Source organism: Fragaria vesca, linkage group LG1, assembly GCF_000184155.1.
Source record: "Fragaria vesca subsp. vesca linkage group LG1, FraVesHawaii_1.0, whole genome shotgun sequence".
Lineage (NCBI taxonomy): Eukaryota > Viridiplantae > Streptophyta > Magnoliopsida > Rosales > Rosaceae > Fragaria > Fragaria vesca.
This window is the reverse complement of record NC_020491.1, coordinates 9,434,052-9,454,228: the sequence shown is the minus strand read 5'-3', so window position 1 is coordinate 9,454,228 and position 20,177 is coordinate 9,434,052. Positions and strand designations below refer to the sequence as shown.

The window sequence follows — 20,177 nt, the reverse complement described above, 5'->3', positions numbered from 1 at the left end:
CAACACTCGCAGCCCCCAAAAATCCTTTTCTCACTCTCAAAACCCGAGAAAGAGTAACAGATTAGATCAGCTTAGCCGGAAAACCAACCACCACCTCCACCGGAGCTACAGCAATTATGTGGCGGTGCGTTTCTCGGCGGCTCGGCGTTTCTTCGCCCTCGAGATCAGTCGCGGCCAATGACTCTCTTAGATCTCACTTCTCCAGACTCTTCTCCTCTGATTCGGTACGATCACTCTCCATTTCTCAATCCTAGGGTTTTCAGTTGTCTTCTTCTCCGATCGTTGTTTTAGTATTTTCGCTGCATAGCTTCACCGGTTATTGGTGATATGGATAGTCTTATTGAAATTTAATTCGGTTCCAGATTTATATCATACATCATGTTTCTGTGTGTGTGTATATAAATATAAATATATAGATGTATGTATATAATACTAGACGTTTAGGTATTGTGTCTGGCCGTCGGGAATCCACAGTAAAATGAAGGATTTTTACCGTTGCGAGTAAGTAATTCATCATTTTCTGGAATATAGAAAGTCGTATATTTACTGAAACGAACTCAAACTTGTGATTTTTGAGTGAGATTGGTGAAATTTTGGATATTTGGCTTGTGATGGATTGTATTTGCATATTTGGTGATGAGGTTTTTCTTTATTTGCTTTGGCAGGCTACTGGACGCTCGTCTTATACTGTGGTGGATCACACTTACGACGCCGTGGTGGTCGGGGCTGGCGGTGCAGGGCTGAGAGCAGCCATAGGGCTTTCGGAGCATGGATTTAATACCGCATGCATTACTAAGCTTTTCCCTACTCGTTCACACACCGTTGCAGCTCAGGTGTGAGATGTTGCGATTTGATACCTCTATTGGATGTAGCTTTGTAAATTATGCATATGCCTCACTGTGTTTGTTGAATTGTTTGTAGGGTGGTATAAATGCTGCATTAGGGAATATGACTGAGGATGACTGGAGGTGGCACATGTACGACACGGTGAAGGGAAGTGATTGGCTGGGTATGTAAATTATTAAACTTGACGCTTCTATATGTGTATAAATGTGATGTTAGGGTTGGGGTTGTACTGTTGTAGTGTTCTATGGGAAACAGCTGCCTATAGAGGACACATTCCATTTGCCAACATTTGCTCCTATAACTCATCATGCACTTGCAGGAAGACAGACATTTTGTGGTCTTATGACTATTTTACAGCTACAGTTTGTATATTGACATATGTGGGTTTTGTGTTTCCATAGGTGATCAAGATGCCATCCAGTATATGTGTAGAGAGGCTCCAAAAGCTGTGATTGAACTTGAAAATTATGGTCTGCCCTTTTCTCGAACTGAAGATGGAAAAATATATCAGCGTGCATTTGGTGGTCAAAGTCTTGACTTTGGAAAAGGTCAGATGATCATCCCTGTATGTTTGAAGTTCGTAAATCGTATCTCATGATTTCTTTGAAAGCTGTCTGACATTGGCTAACTTTACTTTATGTTATTTACAGGTGGACAAGCGTACCGTTGTGCTTGTGCTGCCGACAGAACTGGGCATGCTCTTTTGCATACTCTCTACGGACAAGCTATGAGGCATAATACACAGTTTTTTGTCGAATATTTTGCTCTGGATCTTTTAATGAACAGTGATGGTAAGTTGACGTTTAGAAAGCTGCATGCTTATTTTGGTTTTCTATAACTAGTGCAAGCTGCAAGTTATAGATAACCAGCTCACGTTGCAAATTGAGTTTTTGTATTTTTAAATGCCCTTACAAGTTACAACTTTGAGCATCTTTTCAAGACACAGTAGGATAGTGAGAAGCCTTTTGAAATTCAGCTTGCTTGTCATGCTTTCCATTTGATGCTTGGGCATATGGTTCCAGTTCATTTATTCCCTGGAGTGAATGCTTGTTCTTTCTTCTGAAAAATAAGGGGGCAAAAAAGAAAGAAAGAAAAAGGCTTGTGTGTTGTCTTGTTCTGAAGTTCTCATCTTGTGCTGAAATCTATGTAGTGTAATACGATAAAGGATTGTTGTTTGTATGTCCAGAGTGTATTCTTTTATGTTAATTTATTGAAATTGGTATCCAGGGAGCTGCCAAGGAGTTATTGCATTAAATATGGAGGATGGGACTTTGCATCGGTTCCAAGCTTCATCGACAATATTGGCCACAGGGGTAATTAACTTATCTTTGTTTCTCGTTTTGGAGATGTCATTGATGAGAGCTTAATGAATACTAAAACTGTCTTGTGTGTTTGTTGCAGGGTTATGGTAGAGCATACTTTTCTGCAACCTCAGCACATACCTGCACTGGAGATGGCAATGCCATGGTGGCACGTGCTGGGCTCCCACTTCAGGTATGATTATGTCCTTCCTACCTTTTGAATCTTTCGTAGACTTTGCATTCTATCCCTTATGAATTTTCTTGGTAAACACGTTCTGCAGGATTTGGAGTTTGTGCAGTTTCACCCTACTGGTATATATGGCGCTGGATGCCTTATTACTGAAGGTATGTCTCTTCTTTATTTGATAAATTTGTAGGTCAACACCAATTTTAGTTTTGATGCTCTGTTATGTCAGCTTATCCTTCATTTACGCTGATATATGCTTCTCTAATTGCAATTCAGTAAAAGTTGGAAAATGTTAATTTCTGGTTATCCTTGCAACTTGTAGGATCACGAGGGGAAGGTGGTATCCTAAGAAACAGTGAAGGTGAGCGATTTATGGAACGATATGCCCCAACAGCAAAAGATCTTGCTTCTAGAGATGTTGTGTCAAGATCCATGACTATGGAAATCCGGGAGGGTCGTGGTGTAGGTATGATGTGTTCTAAACTGTCAATCTTTGTCATGTTGAACTGCTGTCATATCTATATTCTTTTTCCATAAATGAAATATTATGTTAGTTATTTGCTTTGTATGTTCTTTCTGTGTCCGTCTGTTGTTGGTAACTGTTACCGTTGTTTTGATCAGGACCTATGAAGGACCATATCTATCTCCACTTGAATCATTTGCCCCCAGATGTACTAAAGGAGAGGCTTCCTGGTATTTCTGAAACTGCTGCCATTTTTGCTGGAGTCGATGTCACTAAAGAGCCTATTCCTGTGTTACCCACTGTACACTACAATATGGGTGGAATTCCAACCAATTACCATGGAGAGGTATAAGTTGATATATTTCATGTCTACTGGGCCACTTTCTATTTATTCAAGCGCCTAAATTTTAATTCTTTTCTGTGAAATTCTGCTTCCCTTCACCAACATGGCTTTTTTGTCTTTTCAGGTAGTTACCATTAAAGGTGATAATCCAGATGCAGTAATTCCTGGGTTAATGGCAGCTGGGGAGGCAGCCTGTGCATCGGTTCATGGTGCTAATCGGCTTGGTGCAAATTCACTCCTTGACATTGTTGTTTTTGGCCGAGCATGCGCAAATAGAGTTGCAGAGATTAGTAAACCTGGTAACTTTATTTCCATGTTAACTGAAGATAAATAAATTAGGAATAGTGAAATGTGTACAGAACTTAAACATCTGTACTTCATCTTGTGAAGGGGAGAAACAAAAGCCTCTGGAAAAGGATGCTGGCGAGAAGACCATTGCTTGGTTGGACAAATTGAGAAATTCAAATGGCTCACTGCCGACTTCAAAAATTCGGTTGAATATGCAACGAATAATGCAAAATAATGCTGCTGTGTTCCGTACACACGAGACATTAGTAGAAGGTTTCACCTTTCTTCTTTCATTTTACAAAAATCTAGAAATATCATGTATTGTGCAATTTGGTCCGTCTGGTTACACTAAGTGGCTTTGTTCTCCTTCAAATTAACATGTGACCATTTATCTGGGTTGGAGGTTGATTAGTGATTACTGTTTAAACTTTATTAACTCCTTTTTCTGTCTTTCTCCTGCAGGTGCTGAGTTGATTGACAAGGCATGGGAGAGTTTTAATGATGTTCAAGTAAAGGATCGAACTTTGATATGGTGAGGTGTTGTGCATCAGGATGTGGATCCATATTATATACATTGTTAGATCATGAGCTCATAATCCCAATTGTTTTGTCAGGAACTCTGACTTGATTGAGACTATTGAGTTAGAAAACCTTTTGATAAATGCATGTATCACCATGCATTCTGCTGAAGCCAGGAAAGAGAGCCGAGGAGCACATGCTCGTGAAGATTTCACGGTTAGTTCCGTTTGTTTTTGTTAGAATTGTCCTTTCTTTTGCAGTACATAATGAGATTTGTTCTGGTTTTGCAGACAAGAGATGACGAAAAATGGATGAAACATTCTTTGGGGTAAGTTGCCATTCCGTTAAAAAATATTCTTTGCTTTCTTCACAGTTTATTGGACATGACTGAGAGTCACAAAGTAAACCTTTTAATGGTAATCGATATAAGAGCAGCCGAGTAGTCACAAAACTAAACTTTTAATGATAATCGATGGATTATAAGAGCATCCGAGTAGTCACAAAACTAACCTTTTATTGATAATCGATGGATTATAAGAGCAGCCTTTAAAATTTAATCAACCACGCAGTTAATTTCTGTCAATGATAGTGGTTGACAAACTTTGTTTGCTAACACCACCATCACCACCTCTTATCACGACTATTGTGTATGTTCTTAGTTTAGCTGTCCGTATTAACTGGGAATGTATTGGGGAATATGTAGTTATGTACTTTTGAATTCAATTATTAACTCTAAATCATGTTGATTCTCTTTGCAGATACTGGGAAAATGAGAAGGTTCGACTAGACTACAGACCGGTTCACATGAACACATTAGACGATGAAATCGATACCTTCCCTCCTAAGGCTCGTGTCTACTGAGGCATCTGCTCATCTCTAGTCTTCCAGAGAAATCTTTTTACAGGCATCTGGTTATTTCATAAGAAAAGAATTATTTTGACCAATAATTGGTGCTGTGTTGGTGATCAAAGGGTTTCTAATAATTTCAATCATCGATTGGAAAATGTATCCGCAGCCGTGGAGAATAATATTTCGCTGAATAGAGTTAATTTGGTAACGGGTTTTATATTGAATTGCCAGCGAATTCATGTATTATCATCTCTCTTTCATTTAAGAGCTTGTCAAGGCAATTTGTTGGACTCGAAATGGTGTGCATGGTAACAGGAAGCCAATTCTTGTCTATTAAAAGATGACTTTGATACAAGTTAGATTTGCTGAGTGGTAATAGGAAGCCAATTCTTGTCTATTTCATTTGTAAAAGATGACTTTGATACAAGTTAGATTTGCTGAGTGGTAATAGGAAGCCAATTCTTGTCTATTTCATTTGTAAAAGATGACTTTGATACATGTTAGATTTGCTGAGTGGGGACTGGGGATAGGCTATGGATTACATAGAGACCGATCGCAGGGACATCACTGTTATCGTCCCATCAAATGTTGAAGGTGACAATTCAATTCATTCATATCATGACTGTTTGGACTCTATTATATCTGTTGTGGAGTTGAAGCTTTTGCAATTTCTGAAATGAAATGTGACAAAACATCGGTGGCAATCGCTGTGTATCCGTAGCATGAAATGTGACAAAACATCGGTGACAATCGCGTTGTATCCGTTCGGAAAATTCATCATTTTCACTTTCATACATGAAGTCATGAACATGCTTGGCCTTTTTATCCAAGAGCCATTTTCCTTCGGCCAGCGTTTTTAGACTAAAGGAACAACACTCTTACTAACTAGTTGCTTGATTAACAATTAAGCATAGGTATGAATTGGAGGAGCTAAAACCCTAAAAATCTCTACCAATTTGAGCAATCCCTAATTTAAAAATGATTAAGATTTGCAAGAAGCTGCTTATTATATGCAACAAGTAACTATCTGATCTAGATCCACCCACTAAATTGCAACCTGGGAAATAAACAAGAACATAAATTTTTCATTGAGCCATTCTATCTGACAAATTTAAACCCAAGAAAATCATGACAGTAGTTTTTTTTAATTTCTTACGGATTATGACAGTTTATGGGTCCAACTGCAACATGATCAAACTAATATATGAATTACATTTTTTTTTTATTAAACTCAGAAAACGGAACCAGTACAAAACACAGCTAATTTTATATAGGGGATTAGGAAGCATCATATTCAAAGGACAATGAACATGAGGGCAAGTGGGTTATATAATTGTAGCCGTTATTTCTATATGATTAAGATTGTGTCACTGTAATTTTAGTGACTAATGAGTACTTGTTTACGAAAAGGTTGACAAAGATGAGAGATTAATCGGAAAACTATTGAGAGGAGTAAGAAAATTATGCAGGAATTGGGGAGAGTATGAAATGAAATGAGTAGTTGGTTGATTTTTGGTAGGAGGGCTAACAGTGTCTCCCACTATCATCCATCGATCAAACATGTAGTCCAACCAAAAGTCACTATTGTCTATTGTCCTCGTATATTGGTGATATTATAGCTCAATGCAACACTCTGGACCAACTACACGTACAGTGTCAAACAACTTCACACGGATTCATCTGTAAACAATGTCGGACACAAAACTTATAAATACTTCCAAAACAACTAACATCTATTTGATTTACTATTTTCGAAACACAAAAAATTTACATGATCTTCTTTAAAATTCAAGACATGCGTAAATAGTTTCTAAACGAAAAGCGTAGCGTCCCCATTGTCAAGGAATGTGACACACCCAACACCTATTAGGTATTGAGTTTGAAATCAAACGATATTGGTACAATTGAAAATTATCTAGTCACTTCAAAATTATATTTTATTAATTATTTTTCTAACATGAGTATTTCCAATCTCTATCTTCTAAAAAAAAACATGTCTCTAACGAACTCAACATTAACAAGAAATTTACAAATTTTAATATTTAGAGCCTAATACCATTTAGTCGTGAGTTTAACTCATAAGAGACGAGTTGTATCATATTAATTGTATATTTGATCCAAAAATAATAATTTGATATTTGAAACTTCGACCATGTTCTACACATAGAATTTAATTATTTAAAAGCTTTATAGTCTAAATTGGTAAGAAAACTTCAAAACGTAAGTGTTACACGCCGCAAATTATTACCCAAATGTTCTTAAGTACATGATCAGCCTTCATTCAATATTTGAATATTCCCCACTTTCATGGCCACTAGGCAAAAAGTACTTGAGTGAAAATAGAATGGTTTTGGTCTACTATACTATACGGATGAATCTATACATCCAATAATAGACACATAATTGGAATTATAATACATTTGATTTGATTTCTTTCAATACAGGAATGTTAACAGTGGCTGTTGCTTTCATTTTCAACTTGATTTCAAACTTTCAACTATCTCAAGCTTGCAAGAGTCTAAAAGACAACCTCATTTCACTATTTTAGTGGACCTATCTCAAGCTAGAGACCGCTGACTGCATTAATTTTTCGATCAATAATATGTCCATGTACGTAGGTTGCAATTAATAATGTATCTATTCAAGCGAAATGTATGATAGTGGTCTTTCTCGATGGCGAAATAAATTTAGACATAATATGTATAATAAGTTATGTATAGTCTATTATTATTTGGTCTACCGGTATATCATTTATTTAATAAGTGAGAGATTGTGAGTTTCATTCACGAAGTTTCACTCACGAAGTTGTAACAGTTGTTTACTTTATAAAATTAAGAAGTTACGAATAGTATAGTATGCATTGTGCAAACATTAAATCATAATCAGAGTGATAAGGATATAAGAAGCCAATTTGTTTAAATGATGAACATGAGAAGCTGGTTTAGTTAATTCAAAGTGTGAAAATGAGAGCAAGAAAGAGAACTGATAAGGTGGATGAAAATCAAGGGTGGACCAACACAAATTACAAAGATAAGTTAGCAATGGATTGTTTTGATTTCTTGTCTAATCATCCACCTAGCTAGTGACGGCGGAATAGGACCCTTTATTTGTTCTACTTTGGCTTTTTAACAATAAATTGATAATATTAATTACACAAAAAGTGTTATTTTACACGTATCATATCAATTTATTTTATGTATTATAAAATTCAACCAAGTTTGGTTTGTATTTTAATATCGAATTGAACCGAAAAATCATTTTTCAAGTCAGCAAAAATTTGCATACGAGCAACTTTACGTCTTAATTCAGCTCAAACATTTATGAACCATTTGTTTATACATGTATCAACCATTTGTCAAATTGACGATAATTCATTCCTCGATTTGTTTCCCTCCATCCATTACCTCATGTCCCGCACTCGGACTCAAAAAGGGTTCATTATTTTTCTCTTCTTCGTAGATCTTCGAAGCTAACTACTTCTCCAAGCTACCATTGGTGCATTTTGTCATCTCCCGTTTCATAAAACCCTAAAACGTAACCCAAACATCTTGTAGTGCCCGAGTTGACTCGGTCACTAAACCTTACACTTTTTTTTGGCTTTCATTGCCGTTGCTTCTTCTTCTTCTTCTTCTTCCTCGTCAAAATCTCCTCTCCACCGTTGCTTTTCTCCCCTGTCGCATTTTCGTTGGTCCAAAATCGATCCACTGGGCCCTACTTCCCTACCCACTTTACCTCATTAGTCCTTACCACACCGGGCCCATGTCCCCAAGCGGGCCCTCCTACCGCCCCTTAAAGCCCACCCCAAGATTTTTCACCTTTCCCACTCTTTTTCACCCTAATTCGTACTTTAACTTTTTACCTACTCCATGACTCGCTCTTTTTTTTACTGTTGACCCAGGTGTCAGCGGCTCGGACGCATCGGGTATAAACAAAGTGAACCCCCAGCCCAAAGTTAAGGCAGCCAGTTTCCTCATCCGTGAAAGGTCGCACCAACCAACGGCCACGATCCGCTTTAGCTCTTCCCGAAAAGATCAGAACCCATGACGTCCCCATGGGCCCCCACCTCCGGTCCCCGAACGCAGCGGGCGGGAGGGAAAATTTTTACAAACTCTACACGTGGACCTCCGTGACACGCTGTTGTCAATACTCGAGACTCGTGGGCCCCGCTGTATATTGGCGCCACGTCACGAAAGCAAGAAAAAAAAAAAGAAGCTGGTGGGGGGGAAATTGAGGGCTGTAGTAGTTCAGCTTCACTAGGGTTTCGTTTCCTTCCAGTTTTTTCCCCTGCTTATTTTAATAATTTAAAAAAGAAAATGAAAAGGTAGGACCCGCACTGTTTGGAGGTTCGAAAAATAATTATTATAAAAAGGGTTTTATTTCTTTTACACTAAAACCCTCTCCTTCTCTTTTCTCTCTGGTCTCTCTCTAACTCTGAACTACAAGCTCAAATTGTGATCCCGTTGTTTCTGGGCCTCTAGTAGTGTCTCTCTCTCTCTCTGTATGTACTCTTCTGCTTCAGTCACTATCACTATCTCTCTATCTCAGTACATATAAAACTTCATCACTCTCTCCCTGGTTATTGCATCCTTAATTTTTCTTCTTCTGTGTGATGTGAGTGCAGTGTTTTCCGGCGAGATTTGGCCGGAGAATGGCGTACATGTGTACTGACAGCGGAAACCTAATGGCGATTGCTCAGCAAGTCATTAAGCAAAAGCAGCAGCAAGAGCAACAGCAGCACCACCACCACCAACACGACCAGCACAATCAGCTCAGTTCAGGCTTTTCTCTCTCCGCTCCATGGCCCGGTAACACTCACCACGCGCCCACTTTGGGGTACGGGTTGGCCGGGTCGGGCTTTCCCGACCCGTTTCAGCTGCCCGGGAGCTCCGACTCGACGGTCGGGGAGCCCGGGTTTCCGTTCCCCAACTTGGATCATCATCATCATCATCATAATCCGAGCAGTACCGGGTTTAGATTCTCGGATTTGGGTGGAGCGGCCGAGTTCGACTCGGACGAGTGGATGGACAGCATAATAGGCGGTGGGGATTCAACGGATAGTTCCAACCTGCCCTCCGTGTGCGACGCGTGGCAGAGCAATGCCGCGGATTTCGGCCTCTACGCTTCCGATCCCTTTGTCCCCTGCCCGAGTCGGCTCAGCGCTCCGTGCTCTTCGCCCTCCGATCTCAACCGAGTCATATACGCCGAGTCTCAGAACCAGAAAACGACTTCTCTCCAACCTCAATTGCCTCCAGCATGGACCCCACCGCCACTGCCGCCCCCGCCGCCGCAGCCGTCCTCGATTGCTGTTAAAGACGCCAAATCAGTCAACCCTGCACCTCAAAACGACGCCGTCGGAGTGTCCTCCAGGTCGCCGGAGATCGAATCGGCGCCGCCGCTACTGAAAGCGCTACTCGACTGCGCCAGAGTCATCGAGTCCGAACCAGAGCGTGCGATCAAATCACTAGTTCGGCTCAGAGAGTCCGTCTCCGAGCGTGGAGATCCAACCGAGCGAGTCACCTTCCGCTTCACGGAGGCTCTGTACAGCCGAGTCTCGCCGCCGCCGGATAAAACCTCCGCCGCGTACGACGGCAGCTGCGAAGAAGACTTCACTCTCTCTTACAAGGCCTTGAACGACGCTTGCCCTTACTCCAAGTTTGCTCACTTGACGGCGAACCAGGCCATCCTCGAAGCGACGGAGAGAGCCACCAAGATTCACATAGTCGACTTCGGCATAGTTCAAGGTGTCCAATGGGCCGCTTTGTTGCAGGCTTTGGCCACCCGGTCCACCGGAAAGCCCAGTAAAATTCGGATCTCCGGTATTCCCGCTCCGTCGCTCGGCAACTCTCCGGCGGCGTCGCTGTTTGCTACTGGAAATAGACTCTGCGAGTTTGCTAAGCTTCTGGAGCTAAATTTCGAGTTTGAACCGGTGCTGACTCCCATTCAGGAGCTTAACGAGTCTTGTTTCCGGGTCGACCCGGATGAGTTCTTGGCGGTGAACTTAATGCTCCAGTTGCACAACCTCCTTGACGAATCCACCACCGGAGTTGAAGCAGCTTTAACTCTTGCGAAATTGCTGAACCCGAAAATTGTGACTCTGGGGGAGTATGAGGCGAAATTGAACCGGGTGGGGTTCATGAGCCGGTTCAAGACAGCATTGAAGTATTACAAGGCAATGTTTGAGTCTCTTGAGCCAAACATGGCACGAGACTCGCCGGAGAGGCTGCAGGTGGAGAGGCTGTTGCTGGGCCGGAGAATTGCCAGTGTGGTTGGGGCGGAGGAATCGGGAACGAAACGACAGCGTTTGGAGGACAAGGAGCAGTGGAAGTTCTTAATGGAAAGCGCTGGTTTTGAGCCAGTGACGCTCAGCCATTATGCAGTCAGCCAAGCCAAGATTCTTCTGTGGAATTATAGTTACAATGCATCGTATTCTCTTATCGAATCGCCTCCTGGGTTTCTCTCCTTGGCGTGGAAGGAAGTCCCTCTGTTCACTGTTTCTTCATGGCGTTAATGGCTTTTGGTTTCGATTGGTTTTCGCCAGGTCTTTTATCTCTGGTTGTGAGCCTGTCAGTTTCGATACGCCATTGACGTAATACCTAGTTTGGTGCTTCTTCTTCTTCATCAGAGATGGGACTCAGGAGCTTCATTAGTGAACTTACAGTTAGTATTCGTTTCTGATTAAGCCTTATATTTTGCCACATTTTGGTTGTTAATTTTGTAGTTTGTTCTTAGTTTTTTTGGTTTTCGGTTGGGTGGGGGCTTTGCTTATAGGGTTGAAAATCTGAAATATGACTTAATTGTAAAAATGGGAATTTGAAATGGGGGAAGATAGGTTCTGTCTCCCATAGGTTTCTGTAATTCTGTATGTAAATTTGAATCTTCCTATTGGATTTAGTTTTCATCTCAGTTCAGTTTCATTTTCCTTGCCCTAGGACTCGTAATATCTCATTCACAGCTACAATATGCTCTGTCTATACTCTAGTGTAATACAGTTTTTCGAGCGATTAGATTAGCAAACTATTTAGGGTTATACTTCAATAAAGGACTAATCAACCGACATCTCAATACTTCGAAGCACGGTAGAATTTTCGTTTTCGCACGGTAGAATTTTCGTTTTCGAAATCGAGACGTTGTGGCTCTTTATTTTCTTTCAGTGCCTGTGTCATTAGGGCCTCAGATGTAAAGACTTGAGCAGAAACCCAGTAGCAGATACATCTGACAGTTTTAATTGCCCTAATAGCTACCAGGTTCTGTGTCTAATTAGTGCTGGACGAGGACCGGGATTGAATGAACCAGAAAGATCTCACTGGCACAAAATCTTGCTTCTGCTGCCGGACTTCCTATGTTCAAATTGTGTAGTTGCTTTGGTCTTTGGCTTCTGTAATCAAATTTCCTTAAACCCTTGTGTAGTCGACTGTCGACAATGACTTGGATTTGCTATGTGTGATGTGTAAATGTGTGTGCATTTGGGCCATGCTTGCTACTTGCTGGCTCTTGATGTTGATTGCAATGGCTGTCACTTACTCTCCAAGATCAATCACACTCTGGCTCCAAAGCACTAAAGAAATTTCGCTATCTCTAGCGCTTGTTTCTTAGTAGAGAGGTAAATAGCTATAGAAGAACCGTCTTCTTTTCTTGGTCTGTGCACGAAAACCTCAAAGGGGCCAAAGCATGACAAGGAAGGCAGTGGATGATAATGCTGCTTATATTGGTCCAACTGATGGAGACCATTCAAAAGGGTCATCCTAATAGGAACGTTTGAGGATTTATGGAAATTTGATTTGCCTTTGGTTGGGTTTTGGGTCCCCTTGGAATTCTACTATGTGCTGGAGGTTTGGTATAAGTCTCTTTCAACCTCTTGCCAAGTTTACTAGGGAAGTTACAAATTTTTCCGTCTTGGCTTTGCACCAATGTCATTCTCAAAATGCCATAGAGTTTGAATTCATCATATCTTTGCTTAAGATGCATTGTGTGTTCTCACAATGATGGGGCTTCCATGTCTAAAACATACCAATTCATTGTAGCAAATAATTCTAAGAATGACCCCAATTATTGAAGCTAATAAACCCACCCTGGCCCAAGAGGAAGACCAATGTCCTACAAATAGGATAGATCATTATTTACCTGATTTGGGAACTATAGAGGCATGGATTTGGAGACTTGCAAGACTGGCCACAGAAAATTTTGGGTCATATACGATCCAGAGAAATATAACACTATAACACAAGAAGAATAGGAACGTTCATCCGATAAAAAGACAACAAGAGAAAAATATACGTGTTTTTTCGACAAGTTCGTACAATTACGAGACATTATCGATTTGAGACTACTCGTCTTTTCACTTGATTGGTTGGCCGGACTAATTCAACAGGAATCGATACTACTTGTCTTTTCACATGATTAAAGTGGTTAAATTGTTATTTTGGTAAATTTATACATGAACATCAAAATATTGAAGTAGGTATGGCTAGCATCCTATGTTGCACGGGTGGAGTGTCGGAGTGTCGGAGTGTCCAACACTCCCGACACGGCAAAAAACGTGTCCGACACATCACGTGGCGTGTCTAAAAAAGTTGACTTTTCCGACACGTTTTGGACACGTTGACCAGGCCGACACATCTATTTACGACACATCGCGTCTGTTTTTCTCACTTTAAGAAAATAAAAAAATAAAAATAAATGGACGTAGTAGAGGTTCGTCGCTCAGTCGCACACAAACAAAGAGACGAAAGTCAGAAAACGACGCAGACGAATAAAACATCGCTCATTTGATCCCTACATAATTATATGAATTTTCTTGCATAATTATATGAAATTATAATTATAACATGGCGTGTCGTAAATAATTATTTCATGCATAATTATATGAAATTTTGTGTATTATATTTTAGTATCTTTTTTATTTATTATAAATATATAAATATATAATTTTGTTTGTCATGTCAAAGCTGTGTCGGAAACTCAGTGTTTGAGTTTTACTGTATCGCCGTGTCGTGTCGCTATGTCCGTGTCCATGCAACTTAGTTGGCATCGATTAAATTGGTTAAACTGTTGTTTTGGTAAATTTATACATGAACACCAAAGTTAGCAAAATTATTGCCTCACACAAACATCAACATGGTATGGTACAATGTATAGAAAAAGACTCTGATGTAAAATCAACTTAACACAAAATGCATGTTGTTAAATTGCTTGACTGATCATGATTTGGATCATGTATTGATTATTACCCAATTGAATCAACAAAATCTAAAGCAATGGTTAAAAGTTTCCACTTTTTAACAACGGTAATAGAATAGTTCCCAGTAGTAAAAGTCACAACCTTGACTGGGGGGACCTTTTAGATTTAGCTTTTGGCAGTAAGCTAGAGAGGGGGTGTACGAATGGTCTGTGTTATCTACGTCAGGCTCCGACCTGCTTACACGTACCACCGCACTGTACTGTGACTCAGCGTTCTTCGCTTCAATCCTGACCAGTTTGACGACTTTGCCGGTGAGTTTAGTACAGCTCCGATCATGTCAAGACTGTGCGTACGGTGACGTCATACGGCTGCAAGGCCGGTCGGGTGGTCCCCCGCCGGACGACGAGACAATGATGATTGTACACAGCAGTAACATGTCAGCAAGACTGTTGCTGACTGTGGCGTATAGTATTTTCTCTGTAGAGTGAGTGGTATACATCAGGTTTCTTGCTGTGTGTACTGCTAATTTCCCTTGGATGTATACCATGTACAAATTTACTATTCCGGAACTACATTTCAACATAGAGTAAAACAGTAAAAATTAATTTGTACTGTGCAAACATTAGTAGTGTTTCCTTAGGCCAAGAAGAGTTCTTCAGGAACTAGCCAACTGAGTTTATACTTCTATATGGTATGCATGGTAGGTGCTTCAAAAACTAAAGCCGAAACTAATAGTCCACGATTGAGTTTCAATGATCATAAGAGTTACTCATAAGCAATATGTGAGAACTGAAGTGGTAACTAATTAACTAAACACGTGTAATGATTTAGTGGAGAAATAAACTTATAACACCGACATCTTTACGAGCATTCAATCATATCGATTGTATCTAAGTGATTTAAGAAAATAATTAAGATTATATATGTTTTGTTCTTTAATTTGAAAGATTATACGAATTACTGCTCTACCTACATTATTTTTGGTAAGTATTACTCAAACATACATGATACATGTTCAAGTTTCATTGCCGGCAGAGTCCCAATGAACACTTTTATTTTTAATCAACAATTGAACATGTCTGAAGCACCTTAAAAATACTTCTCATGACATGAAAGATGAAGGTTGGGCCTCACTTCGGTCTTAGGCCATTTGGGCCTGAATTCTGTATCCTACGTTCTATCTAACTTAGCAACGTACTTGTTTGATCTAGCTAGCTAGGAGATGGTACAGCTGAATCCCAATGCACGTAGGTCTCCTCTTCTCCCTCAATCCCTGAATTAGTACCAGCTCATTCCGATGCCTACGGGTCATTACATGAACCCGAACTCCAGGTAGCACTTACTATAATGAGGATCAAGACCCGAAGAACCGGACGTACTTGTTGTTTTAGTGAGTTCATGCTTGTCCACAGCCATATAATTTACTGGTGCTTTCCTGATCAGTTTTTCTTCGTGTATAAATATACAGCAGGTAGCAATCGAAAACCATGCAGAAGATGATTACTGCAATCAGCTCAGTGATCAGAACCCAGACACCGTCGTACTTAGGCCGGAAAGCTTCTCAGGTCGGATTCATCAGGCAGGCCAGAACAATTGTGTCGAGTGATCCAGGTAGTAAACACAACATGGACAAGGCAGAGAATCCAAACCAGAAAACTGCGACTGGGTAAGAAACTTTTACCATTATTTCCTTTTCATCCCATTCTCTTGTAATTGTATGTAAATTTGATTAGGTTATACTTATAGTGCAAAAGTACTTCCTGGTCATGTCATTAACCAACGAGATAATTCTTAGTAAAACATTTTGATCTACATTCAAAATGAGTTGTTTTGTTTTTATCGTGTGCATGCATAGAGAGCTAGGGAAACATTACTAATCACATTGAATTGTTGTTTGATGATTATTAGGGACGTGATGTCTCATTCATTTGGGGAGGGGTATGCAACTCGATCCGATGAAGAAGGATTTGGAGGGATATATAGCGATAACCAAAGGCTTCCTAACAAAGTTGAGCAGGACCAGATGATCCATGCGAACAATCCTGCTTATGACAAGACTCAGGGAAGTGAAGTCAAGGAGAAGGAGAAAGCTCGGCACCAACCCAAAGCAAACTGAAGCTAGCTATGGAGTACAAGGGAAGCCATGCTTGGATTCAGTTAGCTAGTTTTTGTATTTTTATTTCTCATTTCATTTTTGGAGTCCTTGAGTTACTAGGATAATATGATCCTTGTAAGAGGACAGTGAAGTACGTTATGCCACCGGTCATCACCATGTCATTGCTTATATTTTTGATAACATTATTTCTTAATTACATGATCGACAATTCTTGATTGATCGAAATGGACTACAGATATTTGTAACCAAAAAAAAGAAATGGACTACAGATGTCACATAATTCAGAGGTAGCTGGAATATCTTATCCCAGAGACATAGATAGGATAGATATAGGCGAACCTTCTCTTACACCAGAGGTAGCTGGGATATACAAATTAAGCTAGCTGATGTGCGGCAAGCACAGCTGAAAGACACGTAAAAGGTTTTCTCTCCCAAGCCACAACACCTGTCCTGACCATCTCTACGTGTCACTAAATGAACCCAAACTCCTCTGCTATGTACTATAACGCAGCTGCAACCAATATGAGCTCAACTTCCCTTGCTTGCTAGAACAAGACACAATTTTTCAGTTTTCACCGTCATAGATTTACCGATCATCAGTTTATTTCCGGCTATAAATAGAAAGCATCGGAAGTTCCAGAACACCGAAGATGATTAATGCAATCAGATCGATAAGAAAGCAGTCAACATCTTTGCCGATCACACCGTCTCTGCGTTCATCAAGTTACTTAGGTCAGAAAGCCTCACGGGTCGGATTCAGGCAGGCCTCCGCCACAACTAAGTCAACTGAGCCGGAAAGCGATCCCGAAATGGACGAGAATGCAGCTCATAACCCACACATTAAATCTGGGTGAGTCTCCTTTCTTTCAATCGTATTCGAGTAATTTGATAAATTAATTTGAGTTTGATATATGATTGGTATTATAGGGACTTGATGTCTCATTCGTTTGGGGAGGGGTACGCGACGCGGTGCGAGGATGATGGATTTGGAGGGATATATGGGGGAAACCAGACGGTTGCCAAAGCTGATCAAGAACAACTCATCCATGAGAACCACCATGCTTATGATAAGACTCAGGGAAGTGAGGTTAAGGAGAAGGAGAAAGCTCGACACCAGATGGAGCCCAAAACTAATTAGGCTGGCTACACCCTTGAGCAGGGGCCAAACCCCCTCGGCTCCTCCTATATAAGATGTTGTTTTCGAATTAAGTAGTACCTCTTTCGTTTTTGTTTCCAGTTCTATGTTTTTTCGAAGAACGGATGGACGCTAGAATATAGATGTAGCAGTCATGGGTATGTGACTAGCTCTGTGCCTATGTGATGTACAAGAAATAATGTATTTGTTTTTGTTAATTTGTTTTTGGGATGGGTACGTATCTGCATCCTCAGAATCAGTATATGAACCGTACTAGCTAGCTCGACTAGTATCCGAGTCCAAGCCGGTTTTCACTAGAGCAATAAGATCTCATTGGTCCAAGGTGTTTTTAATCTTGCAAGTCCGCATATATCTGATACTTTTTTGATGTATTTTTACTAGCGTTATATGAATCCTTGAGTTGTGATGGTCTTTAGCATACGAGAAGATTACAGGGTGTTCATTTCTCTTTTAACAATGGGTTGCCACCAAACCCAATCACAACAAAAAATCAAAGCTACAATTTTTCAGTGAGCAAATGTGCACGAAATTAGTTTATTTAGTAGAGGAACATGACACTTCTTCTAAATAATGAGCATGACTCTTTCAGCTCGTTGATAAAAGAACTGAGCTGCACAATTAGCTGTATTTTCCCCATTGTTTGTGACCAAATTTGTGTGCGCCTTTACTTCTCATGATATAAATTTGGTCTGGGCCGCAGAATTCCCGCTTTAAGCTTTACCTTGGGCCAACATATATCCACAAAACCAACGGCCCAAATTCCCGAATAATCTAGAATAAGAAGACGTGTTGAAAGTTGAAACCTAATTATAGCCCCAATCACGTGTTTCGCGCGTCCCCATCTGAAGGCGGCAATTTCTATTGTCGTGTTTGATATGGTCACCACATGAAAAGTTGCCCCCTCAACTACGCCACGCCCCTCTGGCATCAGATACCTGCTTTTATTTATTTATTTATTTATTCCCACCGCCTCGTCATACTAAATCTCTAGCCGTCCACCTAAAGCGATAACGTGTTAATCTCCACCGTCCGTTTCGTGCCGCTCTTTCTATAAAAGGGGGGATTGCAGAGAAAATATATACCAGACGCGTTTAGCGTTCTCTCTCTTTGACCTCTTCCACTTCGCAATAGTCGTTCTTCTTCGTCTCTATTCCTTCAGATCTGTTCTGTATGGATTGCTTTTTGTGTTTATGGATCTCGAATCCGATTAGATCGGTTCGAGATCTACATGGCGATGGTGGTTTTGAGACGTGAAGGTATCGTATTCAGCTAAACGGCTTCAGCTGGTGTTCTTATGCCTCTGCATCGATTCACAGGTCAGAATATGCTTCCGATTTGGATATATTAGCTCGTTATATACTTCTGCTTCGTTTAATTTTGTTGCTGTAGTTTGGTTCTTAATTTTATTTGACGATTCGATAGATTCTGAGACGTGTTTATTTGTTTTTGTTTTCATCAGCTGTGATGAGCTGAGACGATGGAGCTTTCTTCGAATCTGAAGAGGTGTTGTGGTTTCGATGTCAGATCCAATCTTTTTTCAACAAGAGATTCGATTGTTGGTTGCTTACTGGGTTGGAACGATTGTAATTTGTGAGCTCAGATGGAATTTTGGAATCAGGATGTATAAGAAATCGGGACGATAGGCTCAGTGGATGAGCTGAGTCCTGGACCGATCTTTGTCATCCGGCCTTTGCCATGGCAGGTGCGCTTGCATGGCAGGTCAAAAAAATTAATAAAAAAGAGAAATTTTTTGGTTCGAGGGGGGAGACAGCATGGGGATTTTTTTTAGCCCAGGGTCTCTTCCCCTCTGTGTGTCCTGCGTCCTTGCTTTACTTTTATATTTGCTCGTTCTGCGCTCTTCCAAACCAATCCAGACAACCTCGGATTCTGGACAACTTCAGCTACATCAAAGGTATATTCTGCATCTGTGCTTTATTTTCCTTTAATTCTGGCACCAATAATCTCTACATATATAGAATAGCAGTGTCATTTCACAGTTGGTTTTAAAAGAGAGATCGTTCCATGCATAACAATTTGAAAGCAAATATTCTCCGTTTGATTAAATCAATCATATATATGACTAACTTAATAGTTGGTAGACATACAATTTTTTTCCGCAATTCTGCTCAACTTGATCTTTAAAGGTGGCCGAGTTATTGGGTTTTAAATTTTCCAAATCAATAATCCTGTAATCCAATTGGTATAGAGTTTGCAACTTTGGTGTTGTTTAGCCATCCAGTTCTCATACCATCCTCTGCACAATCAGCGCGTTGAGGCCATGCTATATGTTCTATTACTCATTTTACCTGTACTGGTTATCTATAACCTTCATACATTCTCCGACATTTTTGGCTATTGTTTACTGATTTTTCTTTTATAACAATCTATTTGAAGTCTGTAGTTTTTGTATTAGTTGGTTGTAGAATTTGAATTTGAATCTGCCTCCCTGTATTGTATTTGTTATACATAGAAGCTATTCATTGATTTAGAAGTTTCGACTTCTCAAGAAACTTGGAGGTTTGAAGAAATTTCTATCACGGTTGCCTGGGGACTGGATTTGTCATCTTGGAGGCTCAGAATGAAGGATAAAGTCAGGAATCCTGCAAGACTGAGGTGATCAATTAAACTGAGCCCTATGGCTGCCCAAGCATTTCAATTATGTCTAGGATTATGTAGTACGACGTTTAATTTCACTGTATCAATTTAATCACCCATCTGTGTAAACTATATGTTGGTTGTGTTCAGCTATCATCTGGCACTAGATATCGTTTATCTTCTGCTGTTGATCATGCTAATCATATTCAAGTACTGCTAAGTGAATTTGTTACAATTTAGCCTAGCACCGTTTATTTAGTATCCATGTGAGTGGCAATTTGGAACAATCACTTTGGAACCTTTTCTATTTGTCTGGTTTGCTAGACTTGAACTGTA

The 20,177-nt window shown here is 40.2% G+C and overlaps 4 protein-coding genes across 4 annotated transcripts; all 4 read left to right on the top strand.

The window, feature by feature from the left end:
- The first annotated feature begins 14 nt into the window (after positions 1-14).
- Positions 15-5,228, top strand: LOC101303935 (succinate dehydrogenase [ubiquinone] flavoprotein subunit 1, mitochondrial-like). The gene is made up of 16 exons (XM_004287856.1): positions 15-224; positions 666-833; positions 922-1,009; positions 1,248-1,394; positions 1,497-1,637; positions 2,074-2,159; positions 2,248-2,340; positions 2,429-2,492; positions 2,657-2,800; positions 2,956-3,143; positions 3,265-3,439; positions 3,531-3,701; positions 3,891-3,960; positions 4,043-4,163; positions 4,238-4,275; positions 4,706-5,228. Exons 1-16 carry the CDS (start codon positions 117-119, stop codon positions 4,806-4,808), a joined length of 1,905 nt encoding a protein of 634 aa, XP_004287904.1. The 5' UTR covers positions 15-116; the 3' UTR covers positions 4,809-5,228.
- A 4,152-nt stretch (positions 5,229-9,380) lies between these two features.
- LOC101303644 (scarecrow-like protein 4-like) lies at positions 9,381-11,697 on the top strand. Its single transcript, XM_004287855.1, has one exon. It carries the CDS (start codon positions 9,445-9,447, stop codon positions 11,302-11,304), a length of 1,860 nt encoding a protein of 619 aa, XP_004287903.1. The 5' UTR covers positions 9,381-9,444; the 3' UTR covers positions 11,305-11,697.
- Positions 11,698-15,468: 3,771 nt separating this feature from the next.
- LOC101303361 lies at positions 15,469-16,265 on the top strand. Its single transcript, XM_004287854.1, has 2 exons — positions 15,469-15,640; positions 15,883-16,265. The coding sequence occupies exons 1-2, from the start codon at positions 15,471-15,473 to the stop codon at positions 16,088-16,090; spliced, it is 378 nt and encodes a 125-aa protein (XP_004287902.1). The 5' UTR covers positions 15,469-15,470; the 3' UTR covers positions 16,091-16,265.
- Positions 16,266-16,539: 274 nt separating this feature from the next.
- Positions 16,540-17,665, top strand: LOC101303064. Its single transcript, XM_004287853.1, has 2 exons — positions 16,540-16,940; positions 17,018-17,665. The coding sequence occupies exons 1-2, from the start codon at positions 16,741-16,743 to the stop codon at positions 17,226-17,228; spliced, it is 411 nt and encodes a 136-aa protein (XP_004287901.1). The 5' UTR covers positions 16,540-16,740; the 3' UTR covers positions 17,229-17,665.
- The last annotated feature ends 2,512 nt before the right edge of the window (positions 17,666-20,177 follow it).

Excerpts from the sequence above, each read along its gene's own strand:
- LOC101303935 (XM_004287856.1), top strand. The coding sequence starts at position 117 with ATGTGGCGGTGCGTTTCTCGGCGGCTCGGCGTTTCTTCGCCCTCGAGA. Across the intron at positions 834-921 it reads CACACACCGTTGCAGCTCAG|GGTGGTATAAATGCTGCATT; the intron begins GTGTGAGATGTT and ends AATTGTTTGTAG. Across the intron at positions 1,010-1,247 it reads GAAGGGAAGTGATTGGCTGG|GTGATCAAGATGCCATCCAG; the intron begins GTATGTAAATTA and ends GTGTTTCCATAG.
- LOC101303644 (XM_004287855.1), top strand. The coding sequence starts at position 9,445 with ATGGCGTACATGTGTACTGACAGCGGAAACCTAATGGCGATTGCTCAG.
- LOC101303064 (XM_004287853.1), top strand. The coding sequence starts at position 16,741 with ATGATTAATGCAATCAGATCGATAAGAAAGCAGTCAACATCTTTGCCG. Across the intron at positions 16,941-17,017 it reads AACCCACACATTAAATCTGG|GGACTTGATGTCTCATTCGT; the intron begins GTGAGTCTCCTT and ends TTGGTATTATAG.
- LOC101303361 (XM_004287854.1), top strand. The coding sequence starts at position 15,471 with ATGATTACTGCAATCAGCTCAGTGATCAGAACCCAGACACCGTCGTAC. Across the intron at positions 15,641-15,882 it reads AACCAGAAAACTGCGACTGG|GGACGTGATGTCTCATTCAT; the intron begins GTAAGAAACTTT and ends GATGATTATTAG.